This window comes from Stomoxys calcitrans, chromosome 1 (genome assembly GCF_963082655.1).
Source record: "Stomoxys calcitrans chromosome 1, idStoCalc2.1, whole genome shotgun sequence".
Classification (NCBI taxonomy): domain Eukaryota; kingdom Metazoa; phylum Arthropoda; class Insecta; order Diptera; family Muscidae; genus Stomoxys; species Stomoxys calcitrans.
In genome coordinates this window covers 9,740,264-9,763,602 of record NC_081552.1, presented here as the reverse complement: position 1 = coordinate 9,763,602, position 23,339 = coordinate 9,740,264, and the positions used below count along the sequence as shown (strand labels likewise).

The window sequence follows — 23,339 nt, the reverse complement described above, 5'->3', positions numbered from 1 at the left end:
GACTATAAACTATAAAGCCAGCAGGCGGCCTACTGCGGCAAAAGTATGTGGCAATAAATGTTTATTCACTTGAACGAAACCAAACCAGCAACAACGACGACAACGCACGTATCTACGTTTATGGAGCAATTGTATGATCGAGTGACGAGGTGGCATGGCGTGTTCTATAGAATGCTTCAATTACAATATCAAGCTGGAAAATGGCACAAGAAATGGGGGATGAAATTCTCGGTTTAAATTTGTGTGTTGGAAGGGCTTTTAGTTTGTGGCTCAATTTGGACGGTTGATTGGATTCATCGGTTGGTCGAATGAATTTGCCCCGCCGAAAGCAAAACACATTTTATTACTTAATGTGATGATCATCATCATTGTGAGCGGCGAAAAATGAATAAAATACTGTGGAAGAATAATCAGTGGCGGTAATGGAATGACATGGCTTGGTTCGAATGATGAAGCAAAGAAATCAGGGGTAGGATGAAAATGTGTTTTGTACTCGTCTTTATAAGAAGATTATTATTATCATTATGGCCGTTGTAGCTGTTGTTGGTTTTTGTATTGCCATAGCCGCCATTATTCAGAACACATTCACGTCATAACTGGGCGTAAACCATTTTGTCAATTCGGATGCTCTTGTTTTTTGCGCATTGGTTAAGTACTTTAGCAAGCACGTTCTTTGGGGCTGATTGAATTCAAGCGTCTTTTTTGGCATTTCATATGGGATTTAGTGGATAATTCCAAAAATATGGTTTTGAAAAATACATAGAATGATTACATCACATGAAAAAGCCTTCTCAGGTCACATGACAAAAGCAAAGACAGTTTATAAGCTAGCGCTAGGAAACAAAACTAGTCTAGGAGGCCACCGTAGCTCAGAGATTGGCATGTCCGCCTCTGACGCCGAACGCCTGGGTTCAAATCCCGGCGACAACAACGGAAAAAAATTTTTCACCGGTGGTTCTCTCCTAGTGCTGGCGACACTTGTGAGTTTTTAAGTATGAGTTATAATTAAAATTTCGATAAACAAGTGTGCAATTAATATTGAATCTAGTAAAAACGTGTTAAGTTTGACCGTGCCGAACTTTGGGTAATCAACCACCAAGGATATAATAATCATCCTATTTTAGTATAACTCCACTACTACTTCCATAGTTATATTTGAATAGGAGATGGTCTCGATCATATTGAACACAGGTCCCGAGAACTGTTCTACAACGAATTTCAGCGAAATCTGGCAATAAACCCGATTAAGACCCTAAATTGGAAAATGAGTCTATTTGACAGCTATATCTATATAGTATGATCTGATTCATATTTGGGTTGGATTCACTGAATCAAATTTCGGCAAAATCGGGTAATAAGTAAATCTTCAATGGGATTCAGACCCTTAATCGGCAGATCGGTTTATATGGCGGCTGTTTCTATTTATATTTGGGTCGGATGTCGGGAGGCTTAAAAAACCACTGTTTCAAATTTCAGCGAAATCGGGTAATGAATGCAGCTTTTATGGTGGTGGTTATAAAATAAGAACCAAAAAATTGTATTACACCACCTTTGCTTTAAGCTTGCTAAAAGCCATTAAAAATTGAGAAGCTAGCGTTACCACAAAAATTAATTTTTTTTTTTCTTCAAAAATATAGTAACCCTATTTAAGTTACGACCTTTAATTTACAATAAAAAGTATATTCAAAATTGTTAATTTGTAGTCATTGTACCAATTTTTTTACTATGCGATGTAATTGATTTGAAAAGCCTTACGGAATGTTGGCCTCCTTTGATATGGCCTTATCAGAACAATCCTCAAGCTTTCAATTTTATAAATAAAGGATTTATTTTAATAAAAAAAAAACTGCACAAGTCTCCACTTCCCAATTCAACTACACAAATTCTCACCAAATCGTAATAAAACAACAAATAAAGGTAATGGAACAATCCCCATACTTCAGATTTCATAATTTTACAATGTTTTAAAAACTACACTGTTTTTTATATCCTAACGCTTAGCCTGAACTGCATAATTTCTCACCAAATCCTAATATGGCAATAGGGGAAGTTAATAAAATGAATACCCATACTTTAAATTTCACAATTTTAAAACTTATTAAAATTTTTAAAAACTAAACAAATTTGGAACTTCCCAAATTCTTACATCATCTTAATAAAACAGCCTCTTAACAATTAAAATATCTAGCTAGCCAACAATCTTGTGTAACTCTACACAAGTCTTCATTTTGCAAATAAGAGCCCCAACCTCCCAAATTCTCACGAAATCTTATCCAAACAACACAAGAAACTGAAAAAAGTTTAAAATATTCAGTTTACCAATAATTTTACATAATTTTAAGGCAAAATGAAAGTATTGATAAATTTCAATATTTGTTTATTTTTCGATCAATAAATATCTGTAGAATTGTCCAAATTAAATGCCCAGAAAAACTCCTATTATAAATATTTAAATATTCCACTCATTATAAAAGAAAAGTATAAAAAAGTTGTTACTCGTGGAGAGTATAACGATATCCACATATACAATTTGTAAAATCTCTTGATTTGTCCAGAATTGAGAATCAATTTTATAACAAAAAATTCTAAGAATATAAAAAGGTTCGTTCCACTTACTTTCTCTCTCGTATAACATCTCTGAGAAAATCCATTGCTTCATAAAGACTCCATTTGGGCTTAAAATTATTACCCATTAGCTTGACATGGGCCAATTCGCGACGATAGGATTCTCGCAGAGATTTGAAGGCTCGCGCCACACGCCTGCCGGGCGCATTGAATTCCTTGCCAATCATCTCCCAAGCACGATTCTTCTCCTCCTCGGCTCCCTTGAAATTGGGCAGACGTGAATCCCACAATATGGGATTGTCGTGCACCATTTGTATCAGTTTAAGTTTGTCGGAGGCATTGCGTCGGACCACTGCAAGTAAATCGAGGGTAAATAAAAATTGTTCTTTGGTTAGTACAGAAGAGGAAGAAGTTGATGAAGCAGTAGATGATGAGTATTTGTACGAGTTGGTGGTGGTGGAGTTCTTAAGTATGGTGGGTTTGATAGAAGTTATTAAAGTGGTAGAAGTACAACAACAAGTAGAAGAAGTTGATGGGGAATATCTAGAGATACTACAACATTTACTACAGTTTGGAGAAGTCCCTTTGGGAGTTTTAAAGACCAAGGCCTCTCTCTTCTTTTGATTTAGGAAACTGCGAGTAAAAGGTCGCGTTGGTTTGTGGGTCAACGCACATTTTTTTACTTTCTGCTGATGCTGACTCGGGTGCTCCACTGGTGATGAATGTTTAGGCTTTAAATCTAACGCCAATGCTATAGCTGCGGCTGAGGCGGCGGCGCTAGCACTCATCTCTTGAGAGGATCTGTGGCCGCTGTCGTTGAAGATAGAGGAGTTGAGCATTGAAGTGCTGAAGTCACTCGTCGTTGAGGTAGGTGGTGAATTTAAAGATTTTAATAACTTTTTATGGCTCATCAAAGTTTTGTTATTCTTTGTTTAGGAATTTAGACCGTTATTTTATATCTTTATATTAACACTTTTTAACATAAGGCCTTAAAGCTTTGAGGCAGTGGCTTGTTTATTGTCATTGAACTTTGGACTTTTTTTTTTGTTTTTTTTTATTTCATTTCAACTCAATTTAATTTTGTTTTGATTTTCACAGTTATCACTTTGGGTGACCCCCTATTTATATGTGACTGTTATTGCCGCTTAGAAGAGTCGTGATGGCTGAGTTCTCGTTCGCCTGCAACTACCCTTCACGACCAAGTTTAAAACCCAACTAAAAGCCATACAACGTAGAGCCAACCACCCCAGCCAGAGCCCGCATTTTCAAAATTGATTTACAACAAAAAACAACGGCAACAGCACTTGTACACACACACACACACACTCACTCAACTACTGCGAACAAAGTCAGCAGCAACAGCAGCCTATATTACTAAAAACAAAAATAAATTCGTCTTAGACACAAAAATTTTCAAGCCATAACAACACAAGAACGCTCTTTGGCGACGATCATTCCATCCGTTTCATGCACACAACACACTCCCCAATAACAGCAACAATACTCGGTAGAAGTCCAGGCATGGTAGCACAGCAAAAACCTCGGCTAAATAGAATCGTCGCTGTATACTCTTCGCCTTGTTCAGTTCAAACATTCAAACACACAATGACGTTGAAAAATCACGCTTAAAACCCCGCAATAAACAAACGAGGCGCTCTCTCCAAAAATAAAAACTTAGGAAACCCCTCTTCGTGTTGACGTTGCTGCTTTTCCAGTACTCATTGACGTCTTTGTTATTACTTGTGTGTAGCTGTTGTTATTATTGTTGGCGTTGTACTTTTATTGCTGCCGTTTTTTTACTTTGGGACCATATCAGTAATTTTGTTTTTCAGCACACCAAGAATCAGCAACAATTTGACGGCGTTTGTGAGCCTAGTTCTGTTTCTGTTTTTCAAAACAAAACATACTCTCATATGTAGCCGTAGCCCATGCTCCCTTTTACTCTCTCTCTCTCTCTCTCTCTCTCTCTCTCTTTCCTGATTTTTTTGATTTTATCATTGTACTCTCACTCTCGTGTTGGCTCATAGAGTGAGCTATGAAGATAATGATTGTTTTTAGACAATTTTTTGTTTTTGAAGTTTTCCCATTCCCTTACTTAGGGAATTTCGTCATCTGTGATTTCCAAGATGATTTCTGTTGGTCTAATTTAGGTCGGACGGTGTTTTTTTTTTTTTTTTTTTAGAATGTATGTAGTATGAAGGTGGTTGCTTGCGTTTCTTGCAAATAATGAGAGGACGAGAAATGAACATAAATGTCCAATTGTATTTTGGAGGAATTTTGTCATTTAAGTTGAGTTTTTTCGAGTCTTGGATTCTACTAAAAATCCACGGAAATGCATTTAGTTGAAGAGCACATGTTTACTTGAAGTACAAAATTTGTGCAAAATCAGCCAAAAACTGAACCTTCTTGGGGCGTAGAAGACTAATCGGTAGATCTGTTTATATAGTAGCAATATAAGGTTATAGACTGATTTTATTATGACACTTCGGGAAAAATTTAGAGATTTCGAAAATGGTTTATGTATTGGGCACCAAATCAGGCTATAGACCGCCATAACAGAACACTACGTACAAAATTTCAGCCAATGTGGATAATAATTGCGCCCTCTTAAAGCTCAAGAAGTGAAATCAAAAGATCAGCATCTATGGGAGTTATATTAGATTATGGACCAATTTGTACCATACTCCGCACAGATATTGGAATTCATAACCTAAGACTTAGTGCGAAATGTCAGCCCAATCGAACAATAATCTTGCCATCTAGAGGCCCAAGAAATCAAATCTGGTGATCGGCTTATATATGAGAACTATAACAGGTTATATACCGATTTGGACAGTGTGGAAAATATAACACGTTATGGACCGATTTGGACCGCGACTGGCAGGTTGTTGCAAGTCACAACAGAACACTCCATACAAAATTTCAGCCAAAACGGAAAACTATTGCAGCTTCTAGGGGGTCATAAACGATTTGGCCTATGCAATCCCCAACGACCTACATCAATAAGAAGCATCGGTTTGTTTTTTTTTATACCCTACACCACCACTGTGGTACAGGGTATTATAACTTTGTGTATTTGTTTGCAACGCTAAGAAGGAGTAGAGCTAGACCCATTGATAAGTATACCGATCGGTTAGAATCACTCCCTGATTCGATTTAGCAATGTCCGTCTGTCTGTCCATGTATTCTAGTGATCAAGGTGTAGGTAGAATTTGTTGTCCGATTGTCTTGAAATTTTTGTACCGATTTGCGCCATACTCATCACAGTTTTTGGAAGTCATATCAAAACACCTCATGCAAAATTTTAGCTAAATCGGATGAGAATTGCGCCCTCTAGCGGCTCAAGAAATCCAGATCCAAGATTGGTTTATATGGCACCTATACCAGTTTGTGGACCGATTTGGACCATGCTCTGCGCAAATGTTGGAAGTGATATCAAAACACCACGTGAAAAACTACAGCCACATCGTACAAGAATTGCGCCCTCTAGCGGCTCAAGAAGTCAACCCCAAGATCGGTTTATATGGCAGCTTGAACCGTACTTAGCACAGTTGTTGGAAGTGATATCAAAATACTACGTGCAAAATTTCAGTCTAATCGGATTAGAATTGCGCCCTTTAGAGGCTCAAGAAGTCAAGACCCAAGACCGGTTTATATGGCAGCTATATCAAAACCTGTATCGGTTTGGCCCATTTATAGTCCCAACCGACCTACACAAATGAAAAGTATTTGTGCAAAATTTCAAGCGGCTAGCTTTACTCCTTCAAAAGTTAGCGCGCTTTCGACGCACAGACAGACGGACGGACATTGCTAGTTCGATTTAAAATGTCACGACGATCAAGAATATATATTCTCTATGGGGTCTTAGACGCATATTTCGAGGTGTTACAAACAGAATGACGAAATTAGTAAACCCCCATTCTATGGTGGAGGGTATAAAAATATGCCATTTAAGAACGGATAGAGATAACGTTTGTAACATGATTTTAAATAGTTAGAGACGAGGTGTAATCATGTGCAAAATTTCAAGACCTAGGTGGTGCGGGCGCCTCTTACCAGGGCCTTAAAGTTGGTAAACTCGACATTTCGAACTATATTTCGGGTTGCCAAATCTTTATTTGGATAATGCTTAAAAATCCCTACAAAAAAAGTCCGATGTATACAATATCTCAATTCTTGTTGAAATTTTGGACGATAGATCCCTACAAAAAGTCCACTTGATGTTTATTTTTTGAAATTTCAGCGGGGAATGGCTTCGTTTTTCGTATAATCCATATGTCCTCTAAACAGAAGCAAACAATTTTTTGCTCCAAACAATATCTGTAGCCTCCACAACAAATTTACTAAAAATGTCGATTTTGAAATCACCTTTGCCTGAAGTGGGTATTGTTGGGATTTTCGTAAAAAAAATTTGGGCAGTATTTATTTTTGGTTTTATAATGACACTTTTATCTGCAAAATTCAAAAAGAATTATTAAGATATCTTTACTTGTTATACCCTCCACCATAAGATGGGGGGTATACTAATTTCGTCATTCTGTTTGTAACTACTCGAAATATTCGTCTGAGACCCCATAAAGTATATATATTCTTGATCGTCGTGAAATTTTATGTCGATTTAGCCATGTCCGTCCGTCTGTCCGTCCGTCCGTCCGTCCGTCCGTCCGTCCGTCCGTCTGTCTGTCGAAAGCACGCTAACTTCCGAAGGAGTAAAGCTAGCCGCTTGAAATTTTGCACAAATACTTCTTATTAGTGTAGGTCGGTTGGTATTGTAAATGGGCCATATCGGTCCATATTTTGATATAGCTGCCATATAAACCGATCTTGGGTCTTGACTTCTTGAGCCTCTAGAGTGCGCAATTCTTATCCGATTGGAATGAAATTTTGCATGACGTGTTTTGCTATGATATCCAACAACTGTGCCAAGTATAGTTCAAATCGGTCCATAACCTGATATAGCTGCCATATAAACCGATCTTGGGTCTTGACTTCTTGAACCTCTAGAGGGCGCAATTCTTATCCGATTGGAATGGAATTTCGCACGACGTGTTTTGTTATGATACCCAACAACTGTGCCAAGTATGGTTGAAATCGGTCCATAACCTGATATAGCTACCATATAAACCGATCTTGGGTCTTGACTTCTTGAGCCTCTAGAGTGCGCAATTCTTATCCGATTGAAATGAAATTTTGCACGACGTGTTTTGTTATGATATTCAACAACTGTGCCAAGTATGGTTCAAATCGGTTCATAACCTGATATAGCTGCCATATAAACCGATCTTGGGTCTTGACTTCTTGAGCCTCTAGATGGCGCAATTCTTATCCGATTGAAATGGAATTTCGCACGACGTGTTTTGTTATGATACCCAACAACTGTGCCAAGTATGGTTTAAATCGGTTCATAACCTGATATAGCTGCCATATAAACCGATCTTGGGTCTTGACTTCTTGACCCTCTAGAGGGCACAATTCTTATCCGATTTGAATGAATTTTTGCACGAAGTATTTCGTTATGATATCCAACAACTGTGCCAAGTATGGTTCAAATCGGTTCATAACCTGATATAGCTGTCATATAAACAGATCTGGGGATTTGACTTCTTGAGCTTCTAGAGGGCGCAATTCCTATCCGATTTGGCTAAAATTTTGCATGACGTATTTTAGTTTTACTTTCAACAACTGTGTCAAATAAGGTTCAAATCGGTTCATAACCTGATATAGCTGCCATATAAACCGATCTGGGATCTTGACTTCTTGACCCCTAGAGGTCGCAATTATTATCCGATATGCCTGAAATTTTGTACGATGGATCCTCTCATGACCATCAACAAACGTGTTTATAATGGTCTGAATAGGTCTTTAGCCCGATACAGATCCCATATAAATCGTTCTCTCTATTTTACTTCGTGAGCCCCAATGGGCGCAATTCTTATACGAAATGGCTGAAATTTTACACAGGTCTCCAACATATAATTTAATTGTGGTCCGAACCGTACCATATCTTGATATCGCTTTAATAGCAGAGCAACTCTTTTCTTATATCCTTTTTTGCCTAAGAAGAGATGCCGGGAAAAGAACTCGACAAATGCGATCCATGGTGGAGGGTATATAAGATTCGGCCCGGCCGAACTTAGCACGCTTTTACTTGTTTTTTTATTAGATTTGCCGAGGTGACCAACGTTAGGGCCCTGGCAAGAGGCGCCCGGATGTCTTAGGTCCTTGAAATTTCGCACATGATATCGATAGCACCTCAGCTCTAAACATTTTAAATTTCCAAGTTATCTCTATCCGTTCTTATATGGCATATTGTTTCCTAGTTTTTTTTCGGTTTTATCCCACTGTGCGTCGTTTCAGTAGTTACCAAATAAAAATCGGTATTTCGGGGAATCCCAACTTTAATTAATGTGTCTGTTTTTAGTCATTCGTTATTTGATTTTTGAATTTCGGGAGTCCCATTTAACTTGATGTGCTTATTTGTTTTGTGATTTGTTGTTAGAAAACTGAGAGCCAAGAACAAAGAAATATGTGTTGGAAAAAAATCTCCGCCGATATGACCGCTTTTAATAATGCCAATAAATTGGGTTTGCCGTAGATATATTAAAAATTGGAAGAAAAAATTTACATCCACGTACACAAATTAGCACAATCTAAATTTGGTGACATTGTTTTGGAGTTCCATGCTGGTGTCTAAGACCGAACTGTTGGTCCCGAAATACGTTTAGATTATCTAGAATATAATAATTTAAAGAATTAAGGGAATAAGCTTTTAGGTCTAACTTTTTTCTAAAGCAAGCTAAAAGTAACATCTGATAACTGACAGAAGAAAGAATGCAATTACAGAGTCACAAAAGCTGTGAAAAAATTTGTCAACGCCGACTACATATGTATATGAAAAATCCCGATTTGGACTATATACTAATAAGTAAAAGTCATTGTTCAATTGTGTATAACAAAATATTGATTTTTTTATTAGCTATATCTATAAATAAAAAATAATAAATATAAGTGCGCCTTTTATGTGGCCAAGATTTTAAATCGAAATATCGGTCTATGTTGCAGCTATATCCAAATCTGGACCGTTTTGGGCCAAGTTGCAGAAAAATGTCGAAGAACATAAAACAACTCACTCTCCCAAATTTCGGCGAAATCGGACAATAAATGCGCCTTTTATGGCCCCAAAACCTTAAATCGACAGATATGACAGCTATATCCAAATATGGACCGATCTGATCCAAATTGAAGAAGAATGTCGAAGGACCCAACACAACTCACTGTCCCACATTTTGGTGACATCGGACAATAAATGCGACTTTTATGGCCCCAGAACCTTAAATAGAGAGATTGGTTTATATGGCAGCTATATCCAAATCTGAACCGATCTGGCCAAATTGAAGAAGGATATCGAAGACCCTAACACAACGACATCGGACAATAAACGCGTCTCTCAAGGGCTAAAAACCTTAAATCGAGAGATTGGTCTATATGGCAGCTACATATATCCAAATCTGGACCGATCTGTGTCATATTGCTGAAGTATGTCGAGGGGCTTAACTTAACTCACTGTCCCAAATTTCGACGACATTGGATTATAAATGAGCCTTTTGTGGGCCCAACGCCTTAAATCGAGAGATCGGTGTGTATGGCAGCTATATCCAAATCTGGACCGATCTGAGCCTTATTGAAGAAGAGTGTCGAAGGGCCTAACACAACTCACTGTTCTACACTAAAATGGGGGTAACGAAGCGGACCACCTTGATGCTAGTATTAATATACATATATTAATACATCTGCATTTGCATGATTTAAGCGATAATCAGTATTCGTTCGACCGCTATCGTAAGTTCCACAGACAGACGGAGTAGATGAAAATCTAAAACCATGTTTTCAATAGAGCCCAAATCCACATAATTGAGATAGTCTCAAAAACCCGTTTCCACTACGATTTATTCGGTTTTTATTTGTCAACAGAGACGTATTTGACAGCGTTTTGTTACAAATCTCCTCAAATAAGAAACCTCGTTGCAAAACACGAAATTTCCAATTCTAGATTTGCTCCAAGTGGAAACATAGTTTAATGTAACAGGAACAAGGATCGCTTATTGGAATGTTCGTGGGCAAATTTGCAAGAACATACGTACAAATGTTATCAGAATAATAGGAGTGTGCTAATTAAATAATTTTTTTTTATTTAAACTTTTTACGTAAGATTAATAACAAATCAATCCTGTAAATTATTCAACAATATGTTATTTAATTAAAGCTACAATAATTTAAAATCTTTCATTGAGTAAAATTTTCGCCAATATTCGCTGTTCAAAATAAAAGGAGTATTGATACATACGCCAATACTTTTAAAGCAAATAGCACAAAAGTTGAAAATTAATTACTAAAAACATAAATTATTTCTGTGACTATAGTAATATCTTCTTTTTTGTTAACTTCGGCATATTTATGATGTAATAAAATCTTTACATATCTCCTGTGATAGCCATAAACGGATTTTGGACCAAGCATTGTACACTGCTTTCCATAGCTCTTTCACATTTGACAGACGGTTCTCTGTAACATAATTTCAATGTCTCCCAATAAATGTTCTATGGCATTGAGCAGGTCACGGTTTAACCTGAACCCCATTGACCTGAAACCACCCATAGAATCAGTGTTGCCGCTTTTGGTAGGTTCCTACTAAAATTGGTAGGTTTTCATTCTCTTGGTAGGTTGGTAGACTTACCTACATTTTTGGTAGGTCTTTCGTAAATTCTGGATAATAAATGCGGCTTTTATGCGTTCAAAGCCTTCAATGGGAAAAGAGGCGTATATGACAGCTGCATACAAATATGGTCAGATTTAGTTCACACTCAGTTATTGAGGGGTCCATGCAACTCACTGTTAAGGCGAAAATGGGCTCACACCCTTAAATCAGGAGATCGCTTTTTCTGAACTCTGCACGATTGCTTATTGAAATCGACTTTTATGGACTTCGATTTTTTATCAGAAGATCGTTATAAAGGGTAATATCATAATATAGGCCATCTTTGAACTTTAGGCTGCAGAGTGAATTCAACAAATAGACGGACCGACAAAATAAATATGTATACTTTGTAGAGTTGAAAATGTATAATTTGATGTTTTATTAATGGAATGGCAAAACGGCCAACTCTTCGGTGGTGGGAATAAAAATAAAGATCGCATTTTTGGCTTTTAGAATATTTGGTAGGTTTCTGTCGTATTTGGTTGGATTTTTCCTAAATTTTGGTAGGAAATAATTTTCTTGTGTGGCAACACTGGTTAGAATACTAATTTCCGAAGCATTTTTTAGTTTGCATAGTCTAGCATTATTTGCTCCAAAATTATAATATATCCATGATGCCTTTTACTTTATTATTGGGCCTATAAAACTTGATTAACCCGAAGCCTTTTGGGTCGACGCAGACCGAGTTAAGGGAGTGGGCGACGAATGTGCATGCAACATTGTGGAATAGCGAAACGGTCGGTAGGACGGCGAAAATCCTATGGGGGGACCCAGATCGTGAAAAGACGAGGCTATTACTGAAAGTAAGCAAGAAGGAGGTCAGTATAGTTGTTGTTTTCATAACGGGACACATAGGACTACGAGCTCACTTATGTTAAATCGGTGCGGCAAGTGATATCATGTGTTGGGCATGCGGGGAAGATGATGAGACGTTGGAGCATTTCCTTTGTCATTGCCCGGCTTTCGCGTCCAACAGGTACCGGTACTTAGATGTAGAGACAATATCAGACATGAACCAACTTAGGGGAGTGGTATTGAAAACAATTAAGGATTTTGTAACACAGAAATCCTAATTTAAAAATTTCTTTTTAGAGGTTACTTTATAGTTTTTATAGCGCACAACAAGCCGATTACTGGCTTAGGTGTATGTCCATAGTGGCATGGGGTGGATTAATATCCACCCTCTTTTCAACCTAACCTAACCTAACCTATACGCCAAAGACCAAACGAGGAAACAAGGTGGCATCGAGAACATAATATTTAATATGTGAACATTTTTTATAAAAGGTGAATTTTTAGGTATTATCATTTTTGGTAACACTGGTTTAAACAACTCACGCACATTTCGCGTTTTGTTTCACTGTCAAACATCTTCAATTTGATCTGTAATTTAACCATGAATCGTCATACAAACGAACAACGCTTGCAAATGAGAACGCTGTTAAGAACGCGCTTCATCGACGAAGCTCATTTTTGGCTCAATGGGTACGTTAATAAACTGAATTGCCGATTTTGGAGTGAAGATCAGCCAGAAACATTGCAGGACCTACCAAGGCATCCAGGAAAAGTCAAAGTTTGGTGCGGTTTATGGGCTGGTAGCATTATTAGACCGTGCTTCTTCAAAGATAATGGTAATCGTAACGTACCTGTGAATGGTGAGGGCTGTCGTGAGATGATATCCAACTTTTTTTTGCCCAAAATTCAAGAGCATGACATGTGGTTTCAACAAGGCAGTGCCACGTGCCACACAGCACGCGTAACAATGGACTTAAGGTGGAGTTACATACTATGCGCGTGCATATTACAATACAAATGCAACTCTGCAAACAAATCCCACAAAAGCAACGCGCAAAAGTAACATAACATATATCTTTGAGACCTTAAAACACTACTTCACGTATGGCAAAACAGAAGTACGCTCGAGTAGAATCGTCAAGCTGAAGATTCTTTAACTTTTGCGCGTCGTTTTTGGGGAATTTGTTTGCAGAGTTGCATTTTTAATGCGTGCGCATAGTACGTAACTCCACCTTTATTGAAAGGCAAGTTCGGCGAACGTTTTATTTCACGTTCGGGACCGGTCAATTGGCCACCTAGATAGAGCGATTTAACGCCTTTAGACTATTTTTTGTGCTATGTTAAAGGTTATGTCTAGATAGACAAGCGCACTTAAATTGACGCATTGAAAGACAACATTGAAGCATTTATTTGTGAGATACCTACCGAAATGTTGGAAAGAGTATGCCAAAAATGGACCATTTAAGGCGCAGTCACCGTATGGTATTTTAAATGCTTAGAATCATTCAAACCATACGGTAATGTTTTGGTATTACTTTACTATAAATAACGTTGGTATCAATTTCTCGTTCGGTGTACTCCAATCCTACGATGGAGGGTGTTAAAAAATTGTCAAATCGCAGTACTTACTATTTGCACTCATCTAGTGAATATGTTTTTATATTCCCATAGGATGGGGGTATACTAATTTCGTCAATCTATTTGTAACACCTCCAAATATTTGTCTAAGACCCCATAACGTATATATATTCTTGATCGTCATGACATTTTAAGTCGATCTAGCCATCTCCGTTGGTCTGTCGACAGCACCCTAACTTTCGAAGGAGGAAAGCTAGGCGCTTGAAATTTTGCACAAATACTTCTTATTAATATAGGTCGGTTGCGGTGGTAAATAGGCATGTCGGTCCATGTTTTGATATAGCTGCCATATGAACCGACTTTGGATCTTGACCTCTTGAGCCACTAGAGGCCGTAATATTTATCCGATTTAGCTGATATTTTGAATGGGTATTGGGTTTTGGTATCACTTCCAACAATAGTGGTTCAATTCGGCTCATTACCTGATATAGCTCCCATATAAACCGATCTCGGATCTTGACTTCTTGAGCCGCTAGAAGACACAGTTATGACACCGATTATTATATACCGATCTCCCGATTCTACTTCTTGAACCTATAGAAGGCGAAATTCTTATCCGATTCTGCTGAAATTTTGCACAATGAGTTCTACTTTAGTCTCTAACAGCCAATCGGTTTATAACTTGGTATAGCTCCAATAGCATCGCGATTCTTATCCGTTATAATTTGTTTGCCTATAACGAGATACAGGGCAAAGACCTTGACAAATGCGATTCATGGTTTTTATCTCCTTTAAACTTTGATGTTAGGCCAGTTGGCATTTTCATTGCTTGGGTATATGCTAAAACTACAGTAAATCGCTGCATAAAGTATGTAGATACCTATTCTCGAATGCTTTGACTTTCCTTATTCCACTTATTCCTCACCCTCATCATTTAATGCGGATTAGCTTATAACGACCGCATCATAACAACAACAATACATCATCGACACAAAGAGCCCTAATAAACTCATTTAATTTAATTTAGTTTTAAACCATTTAGATGTCATTAAAATATTGTTTCGTTTTTTTTTATCATTCATCATATCAAAAAGGCATTTCAGTCTTAATGCCCACACAAAAACCGTTCTCTCTCTCTCTAAAAGTTGCTTTCTCTCTCGCTGACAGGCATTTTAATCAGTCCTACTGTTCTTTGAAAGCCAAGTACTGTGAGAGTTTGAGATTGGCTTAAGCCTAAGAGCCCAACAGCAGAGGGAGAGAGTGAATTTAAGATAAAGACCAAACTGATTTATTTACTATGTAGTATAATGACAATCAGACAAATATCAATGCAAGTTTGTCCATATATATGTACTTACGTGCGATAATATACTTATATGTGGGTGATGAGATGAAAGGAATGGGGGTAAACACAATTTTCTCTTCTTAGTAAAGCAACAGTAGTTTACAAGCCATGGTTAGTCGATGACAAAACATCAAACATACATACATACATAAATATACACATATACATACCTTTAATGTCTCTCTGTAGTGCCAGTTTTGATGTGGATATTGCTCTTGTTGTTTTAGTTTATGTTCTATTCGTTTTCTACCAGATTAAGCCAGCAGGCATATGTGTTTGGATGTCCATGTACTTGTATGTATATTTAAATGTCATAGATCTTGTGTTTTAAGTCCCCATCCCTATCAACACGCATCACTACCATTTGGTTAGCTTGGGGTTTTTTCTTTCATTTTATGCTATCGTTCATAGTACGCATTACGCTCTGTTTTTGCTGCAGCCATTTGCTGCTAATCGTAAATGGAATGTTTAGAATAACGGAAATGACTTCTTAAAGAAGTAACAGATATAAAGCATAAAGGCCACGACAGAGAACACAATTCCCTTCAGCTCGGATTTATGAAAATAGTGAGAAATTATAAATGCAAGTTATGGGTATGAAAATATTAACATTAATGATTTTTATACCCTCCACCATAGGATGGGGGGTATACTTATTTCGTCACTCTGTTTGTAACACCTCGAAATATGCGTCGGAGACCAAATAAGGTATATACATATATTCTTGATCGTCATGACATTTTAAGTCGATCTAGCCATGTCCGTCCATCTGTCTGTCGAAAGCACGCTAACTTTCGAAGGTGTGAAGCTAACCGCTTGAAATTTTGCACAAATACTTTTTCTTAGTGTAGGTCGGTTGGGATTGTAAATGATATAGCTGCCATATAAACCGATCTCGGGTCTTGACTTCTTGAGCCTCTAGAGGGCGCAATTCTTATCCACGTAGTGTTTTGGTATCACTTCCAACAACTGTGTTAAGTATGATTCAAATCGGTTCATAATCTGGTATAGCTGTCATATAAACCGATCTTGACTTCTTGAGCCGCGAAGGGCGCAATTCTCATCCGATTTGGCCGAAATTTTGCATGAGGTGTTTTGTTATGACTTCCAATCACTGTGCTAAGTATGGCGCAAATCGATACATAACGTGATATAGCTGCCATATAAACCAATGGGATGTTTACTTCTTGAGCCTCTAGAGGGCGCAATTCTCTTCCAATTTGGCAGAAATTTTGTACAACGGCTTCTTTCATGAACTTCAGCATACGTGTCTAATATGGTCTGATCAATGGTCTAAACCGATCTCCTGATTTTGCTTCTTGAGCCCCTACAAGGCGCAATTCTTATCCGAATGAACTGAAATATTAGACAATGACTTCTACAACGTTCAGCATTCTTTTATGGTCCGAATCGGACTATAACTTGATATAGCTCCAATAGCATAACAGTTATTATTGAATATTCTTTGTTTGCCTAAAAAGAGATACCGCGCATAGAACTCGACAAATGCGATCCATTGTGGTGGATTTATAAGATTCGGCCCGGCCGAACTTAGCACCCTCTTACTTGTTTAAAACTAGCGCATGCAAATTCCGTTTATATTTCATAGAATAAACCAAATTTAATCTAAATTAGCTCGAAAATAACAGAATTGTTAAAGCAGGGTTGTAGAGCTTGGTTAATGTGGTAATTTAATCATGGATGCGTTTTAGCAATTAATAAGATTCAAATACAACATACCATCGTACGACCCTTGAAACCATCACACCTAATATGGTTGAAAAGTCTTCTAACCAAAGACGAAACGCGTCCTATAGTGGTTAGTGTGTGTGTTGCGATCTTTGGCTTTCCTTTTCCATTTGCATCTCCGATCATTGAGCTCGTCTCGAAAGAGAAACAAACAAAAATTTCTAAGAAATGATTAAGATGATTAGCCAATCGTTCAATTTAATTTTATAAAACATTGTTTTACGGTAGAGCAAATTTGAATAAACAAATTAAATTGATAATATGGCACACAACAAGAATGCAAAAAAAAAGTAGTATACAATTTCGAAACATGTTATTATTTTTATACCCTCCACCATAAGATGGGGGGTATACTAATTTCGTCATTCTGTTTGTAACTACTCGAAATATTCGTCTGAGACCCCATAAAGTATATATATTCTTGATCGTCGTGAAATTTTATGTCGATCTAGCCATGTCCGTCCGTCCGTCCGTCCGTCCGTCCGTCCGTCCGTCTGTCTGTCGAAAGCACGCTAACTTCCGAAGGAGTAAAGCTAGCCGCTTGAAATTTTGCACAAATACTTCTTATTAGTGTAGGTCGGTTGGTATTGTAAATGGGCCATATCGGTCCATGTTTTGATATAGCTGCCATATAAACCGATCTTGGGTCTTGAATTCTTGAGCCTCTAGAGTGCGCAATTCTTATCCGATTGGGATGAAATTTTGCACGACGTGTTTTGTTATGATATCCAACAACTGTGCCAAGTATGGTTCAAATCGGTTCATAACCTGATATAGCTGCCATATAAACCGATCTTGGGTCTTGACTTCTTGAGCCTCTAGAGTGCGCAATTCTTATCCGATTTGAAAGAAATTTTGCACGACGTGTTTTGTTATTATATCCAACAACTGTGCCAAGTATGGTTCAAATCGGTTTATAACCTGATATAGCTGCCATATAAACCGATCTTGGGTCTTGACTTCTTGAGCCTCTAGAGTGCGCAATTCTTATCGGATTGGGATGAAATTTTGCACGACGTGTTTTGTTATGCTATCCAACAACTTTGCTGAGTATGGTTCAAATCGGTCCATAACCTGATATAGCTGCCATATAAACCGATCTTGGGTCTTGACTTCTTGAGCCTCTAGAGTGCGCAATTCTTATCCGATTGGAATGAAATTTTGGCATGTAGTATTTTGTTATGATATCCAACAACTGTGCCAAATATGGTTCAAATCGGTCAATAACCTGATATAGCTGTCATATAAACAGATCTGGGGACTTGACTTCTTGAGCTTCTAGAGGGCTCAATTTCTATCCGATTTGGCTGAAATTTCGCAAGACGTTTTTTATTGTTACTTTCAACAACTATGTCAAATAAAGTACAAGTCGGTTCATAACCTGATATAGCTGCCATATAAACCTATCTGGGATCTTGACTTCTTGAGCCTCTAGAGTTCGCAATTATTATCCGATTTGCCTGAAATTTTGTACGACGGATTCTCTCATGACCATTAACAAACGTGTTTATTATTGTCTGAATGGGTCTATAGGCCGATACAGCTCCCATATAAATCGATCTCTCTATTTTACTTCTTGAGCCACCAAAGGGCGCAAATCTTATTCGAATTGGATGACATTTTACACAGGTCTCCAACATATAATTTAATTGTGGTCCAAACCGGACCATATCTTGATATCGCTCTAATAGCAGAGCAAATCTTTTCTTATATCCTTTTTTTTGCCTAAGAAGAGATGCCGGGAAAAGAACTCGACAAATGCGATCCATGGTGGAGGGTATATAAGATTCGGCCCGGCCGAACTTAGCACGCTTTTAATTGTTTTTCTTAAAAATCAAAGAGAATTGCAACAAATTAGTCTTCAGAGAAAAATTCATAGAAATTTTGTCTTCAGAAAATACCTATTTGAACTGTAAAAAAAATTTTATCTGCAAAGAACACTTTCAAATTTTATATTTGGAGAATGTTTTGTGTTTAGAAAAAATTCCCATGAAATTAGTTTTGAGAGTAAATTCACAACAGGGCTGCCAGACGTGTCGATTTTACGTCATTTTGACGACTTTTTGTCCAAAATTTGGCACTTTGATGGTTTTGATTGGAATCCCTCCATAAGTTAACGATTTGTTTTCGGAATTTTTTTTTCCTGAAACTGGCCTTAAATTAGAGAAAAAAGAGTTCAGAATTCGCATTATTGTCCTATTTTCATGTAAAGGGCGGTTAAATTTAAAGGGCCGAAGTTGATAACTTTAACATATTGCTTATTTATGTATCTTTAGTTGAGTTAGTCTGAAATTGAGAAATGCCAAATGAAATACAGAAAAAAGCTTGACATTGGCCGTTAAAATTGAATAACCATTTAAATATTATTAGCCAATCATATTGGTCTGAATTCCATAATTTTTGTTATCGTTTGTATAAAAATTATATACTGACCACCGTAGTGCAGAGGATAGCATGTCCGCCTATGACGCTGAACGCCTGGGTTCGAATTCTGGCGAGGCCATCAGAAAAAATTTCAGCGGTGGTTTTCTCCTCCTAGGTTAGGTTAGGTTAGGTTTAAGTTGCAGTCTGCCATCAGACTCACTTGGATGTTTTTGTCCATTGTGATACCACATGGACAGATGATGCCTTCTAGTTCCTACCGTTGAACCATCCAGATCGCTTTAAAAAGCCCAAAAACTTGTGAATGATTACATCCGCTAAATCAGACACGTTGTCAAAGAAATGAGAACCTAAAGTGCAACTCCTTCTGACTGCTAGTGCGGGACACACACACAGAAGGTATTCTATAATTTCTTCTTCTTCGATGTCCTCACAGCTTCTGCAAAAGTCGTTGCTGGCAACCTTCAAGCTGTCATGACGAACACAATGACTTCTATCCTAGCCATAACAGCAAAGCGGTAGAACTCTTCAAGTCTAGATTAGGCCACATAGTTTCGGAATGCTCACAGCCCCCTCTTTGTGACCATCTATCATTCGTTGTCCTTCGAGCCTGGTCGATTCGATTATCCCTGGAATGGTAGTTCCTAGTTTCACATGCTCGTTCTCTTTACAATTCCCTGGGATATCTCTGTGGCCCGGCACCCAGAACAGGTGAATTTTGAACTGTTCAACCATCTCGTTGAGAGAACCGCGACAATCGAAGGCGGTTTTTGTGTTCAGAAATACGTTCTTCAGGGATTTAATGGCTGCCTGAGAAGATATTTATGGCAATCGTCGTAATGACATTATATCATAGCCATTCCATCACTTCCTTAATTGCAAGGATCTCCGCTTGATACACACTGCAGTGGTCGGGTAACCTTTTCGTTTTGACCTGTTCTAGATCTTTAGAGTACCTCCTATAGCCCACCTGGTCGTTTAATTTGGAACCATCCGTATAGAAGTCTATGTAACTTCTGTAACCAGGGATATCGTATTTCAATCAGTTTGATCAGGAATAGTGGTACAGTACTTTTTATCAAAAAGCGGTACATTTAGCATGTAATCCACACTGCCTGGAACATCGGATATTGTATCACGGATAACACAGTGTCCGGCCACATGAACAATGAGAAAGCTCCCTTAACCTCACGGCAGTGGTCGTTCCAATTTGTCTAGCCACAATGTCCAGACGCATAAGATATAGCATTAAATTCAGTGCATCAGATGGTGTAGTCCTCAGTGCGGCTGTGATGCACAAACAAACCATCCTTTGGATCCTGTTAAATATTGAGCTGTAGGTGGACCAGACCACAACGCCTTATAGCATTAATGGTTTGACCAATGCAGTATATACCCAATGCATGACACGCGGTCTAAAACCCCAACTTTTGCCAATGGCTCTCTTGCAGGTGTATAGGGCAAGAGTTGCCTTTCTTGCCATTTCCAACCAACCACAATGTCAAGAAATGCGACCATTTTATATTCCTTGACAACGGGAGAACCCTCTATGTAGCCAGCTAGGTCGTGAAGGGCTGTTTCAGTGGATTTGCCTTTACTATATGCATGCTGCTCCCGCGACAGGCGATCTCCAGGGAAATTTGTCGCCTTCGCGTGGTATGGTTTTCCTACTATAGGAATGACAATGACCTTTGTGTCCCTCCATCCCACAGGTATATATGACATTCTGACATAAGCAGAGTATATCTCCCTATGCCAGAAAACCAGTCTGTCAGACACAGCTTCAGTTCAATTCAACCGGTGATACATCATCAGGGCCTGGCGACTTAAAGGAATCGAAACTTTTTATCGCCCAAAGGATTTTCGGCTCAGACACAATTTCCATAATAGCCTCTGACGAATGCATACCATTGAAAACTTCTTCTCTCGCCACGTTGTCCGTTGGAGAATTTCCCTGGAAATGTGTATCAACGAGTAGTTCTAGTGTTTTCTCCCTAGACATTGTCCATACATTTTCCGACTTCTGAATATACACCACCGTAATAGGTCTCGAGTATCCTCCAGGGAGCTACAGAATTCTACCCAGGATTTTTTCTGAGCCTTTCTCGGCTCGCCCTTATGTTTTCTTAGCTCAGCCTTATAGATGTCCCAATCGTATGGTGCTCTTGTGGCTTTTGCTTTGTTGAAGAGTTTTCTGCAGTCCTTCCTTAGGCCAACCAGCTCTGGGGTCCACCATGGCGGTCACAGTTTGCCCCTTGGCTTGGCACTAGGACATGCTTACACAAGCGAGTCACTCAGGGCCTTCGTGATCCGCTTGACCACTTTCTCTAAATCCTCCGTAGTTTCCACTTCCTTTTCTGGTCTAGAAGGGATACACGTGTTGAATTTGTGGCGAATGTATTCCAATCCGCCTTCCTCCTGTTTAGCCGATGGACCACTTCGACATACTAAGATCATTGTTAATCCAACATGGGGTTCACATTTCACTCACATACAGTCATATTACCTAAGCCAAATTGGACTCACGACCACTGCATACGGAATTCACGGAGGTCTCTGCGAAAACCAGCCTGCACTATCTTATGGACCTTACTTCAAAACGGCTGCTGGAGAGTCTTTCTAAGGTGGCGACTCTTCCCAAAAGACTAACATTGATCAGTAAATGAGGTTGCGATGGATCATCAGACCAAGCATTTATAAGCAAAGAATATCTTCTTTGTTGTTCCTTTGCGGTTAGTATCTGACGTTTTCCTTTCCTTTATTGCCGACCAATAATGTTTCAACTTGCAAAGGAATCTGGAAACTCATCAGTGCAACAATGAAGGATATTAAACAACAAATAAGCAAGATTAAGCCCACAGCGTTGAACATTGGAGAAGGGAAATAAATTGAATGCAGCTACGTGTTCCATCTGAGCATGGTTGACGGAAAAGTCTTAAACGAACTGACAGGAACAACCTCAACATTGTCATGTCCAATTAGTAAAAAGAGCCAAAAGAACTTCTGTAATTTGGACTTTTCTGCAAACAACGAGAGCTACGAATATGGGATGTCACCTTTGCATGTGAGAATACGTTGCATGGAGTTTTTGCTAATATTGATGTAGGTCGTTGGGAATTGTAACTGGGCCATATCGGTTTAGATTAAGATATAGCTGCAATATAAACTGATCTTCCGACTTGATTTCTTGAACCCCTGGAAACCGTAATTTTTGTCCGATTTGACTCAAATTTTGCATGTAGTGTTCTGTTATGACTTCCAACTACCGTACTAATTAAGGCTCAAATCGACCTTTACCCTGATGTAGCTCCCATATAAACCTATCTCCCGATTTGACTTCCTGAGACTAAGACTAAGACTTTGCCAAGTACGGTCTAAATCCTGATATAGCTCCAATGAAAACTGATCTCTCGATTTGACTTCTTGAGCCACTGGAAGCCGCAATTTTTGTCCGATTTGGTTGAAATGTTGCACGTGGTGTTCTGCTAGTGCCAAGTACGGTCCAAATCGGTCTATAACGTGATATAGCTCCCATATAAACCGATCTCCCAAATTGACTTCTTGAGTCCGTACAAGCCGCAATTTTTTCACCCGATTTGGGTGAAATGGAGCATGTTGTGTTTTGTTACGATTTTCAACAACTGTGCCAAGTACGGTTCAATTCGGTCTATTACCTGATATAGCTCCCATATAAACCGATCTGCCGATTTGACTTCTTGAGTCTTTACAAGCCGCATTTTTGTTCGATTTGACTGAACGGTGGCATGTAATGTTCTATTATGACCAGTGTTGCCGTTTTTGGTAGTTTCCTACCAAAATTGGCAGGTTTTTGTTCTCTTGGTAGGTTTTAGGCTGACTTAAATTTTTGGTAGTTTGTTAATTACTGAAAAATCGGCGGCGATATGTTAAAATTATTTTACTTCCTGTCGTTTCTGTGTTTTCGTTACGAGTGCAGAATAAAACCAAGGATGTCGAGGAACCAAATACTATTACAAACGGTCTCACTTCATCAAAATTTTAGGAAAAAGGACTCAAGTTCTGATATTGACTGTAACTGGTACGAACTCATGTCATGATATATGCAGGCCATCTTTGAACTTTAGGCTGGATAGTGATTTCAACAAACAGACGGACCAACATATCTAGATAGTTTATGAATATATTTATGAT

General features: G+C 38.4%; 1 protein-coding gene across 4 annotated transcripts in view; it reads right to left on the bottom strand.

Annotated features, from left to right (window-relative positions):
• Positions 1 to 23,339, bottom strand: part of LOC106091664 (rho GTPase-activating protein gacU) — a 47,651-nt gene that overhangs the window by 15,373 nt on the left and 8,939 nt on the right. Inside the window, exons 1-2 of one of the 4 annotated variants that reach the window (XM_013258265.2) lie at positions 3,896 to 4,329; positions 2,617 to 2,917 (exon numbers count right to left, since the gene is read on the bottom strand). In XM_013258265.2, the coding sequence (XP_013113719.1) occupies positions 2,617 to 2,917; position 3,896 (302 nt within the window). In that variant the 5' untranslated portion in view covers positions 3,897 to 4,329. The other 3 variants (XM_013258264.2, XM_013258266.2, XM_013258267.2) reach the window with 3 other exon arrangements.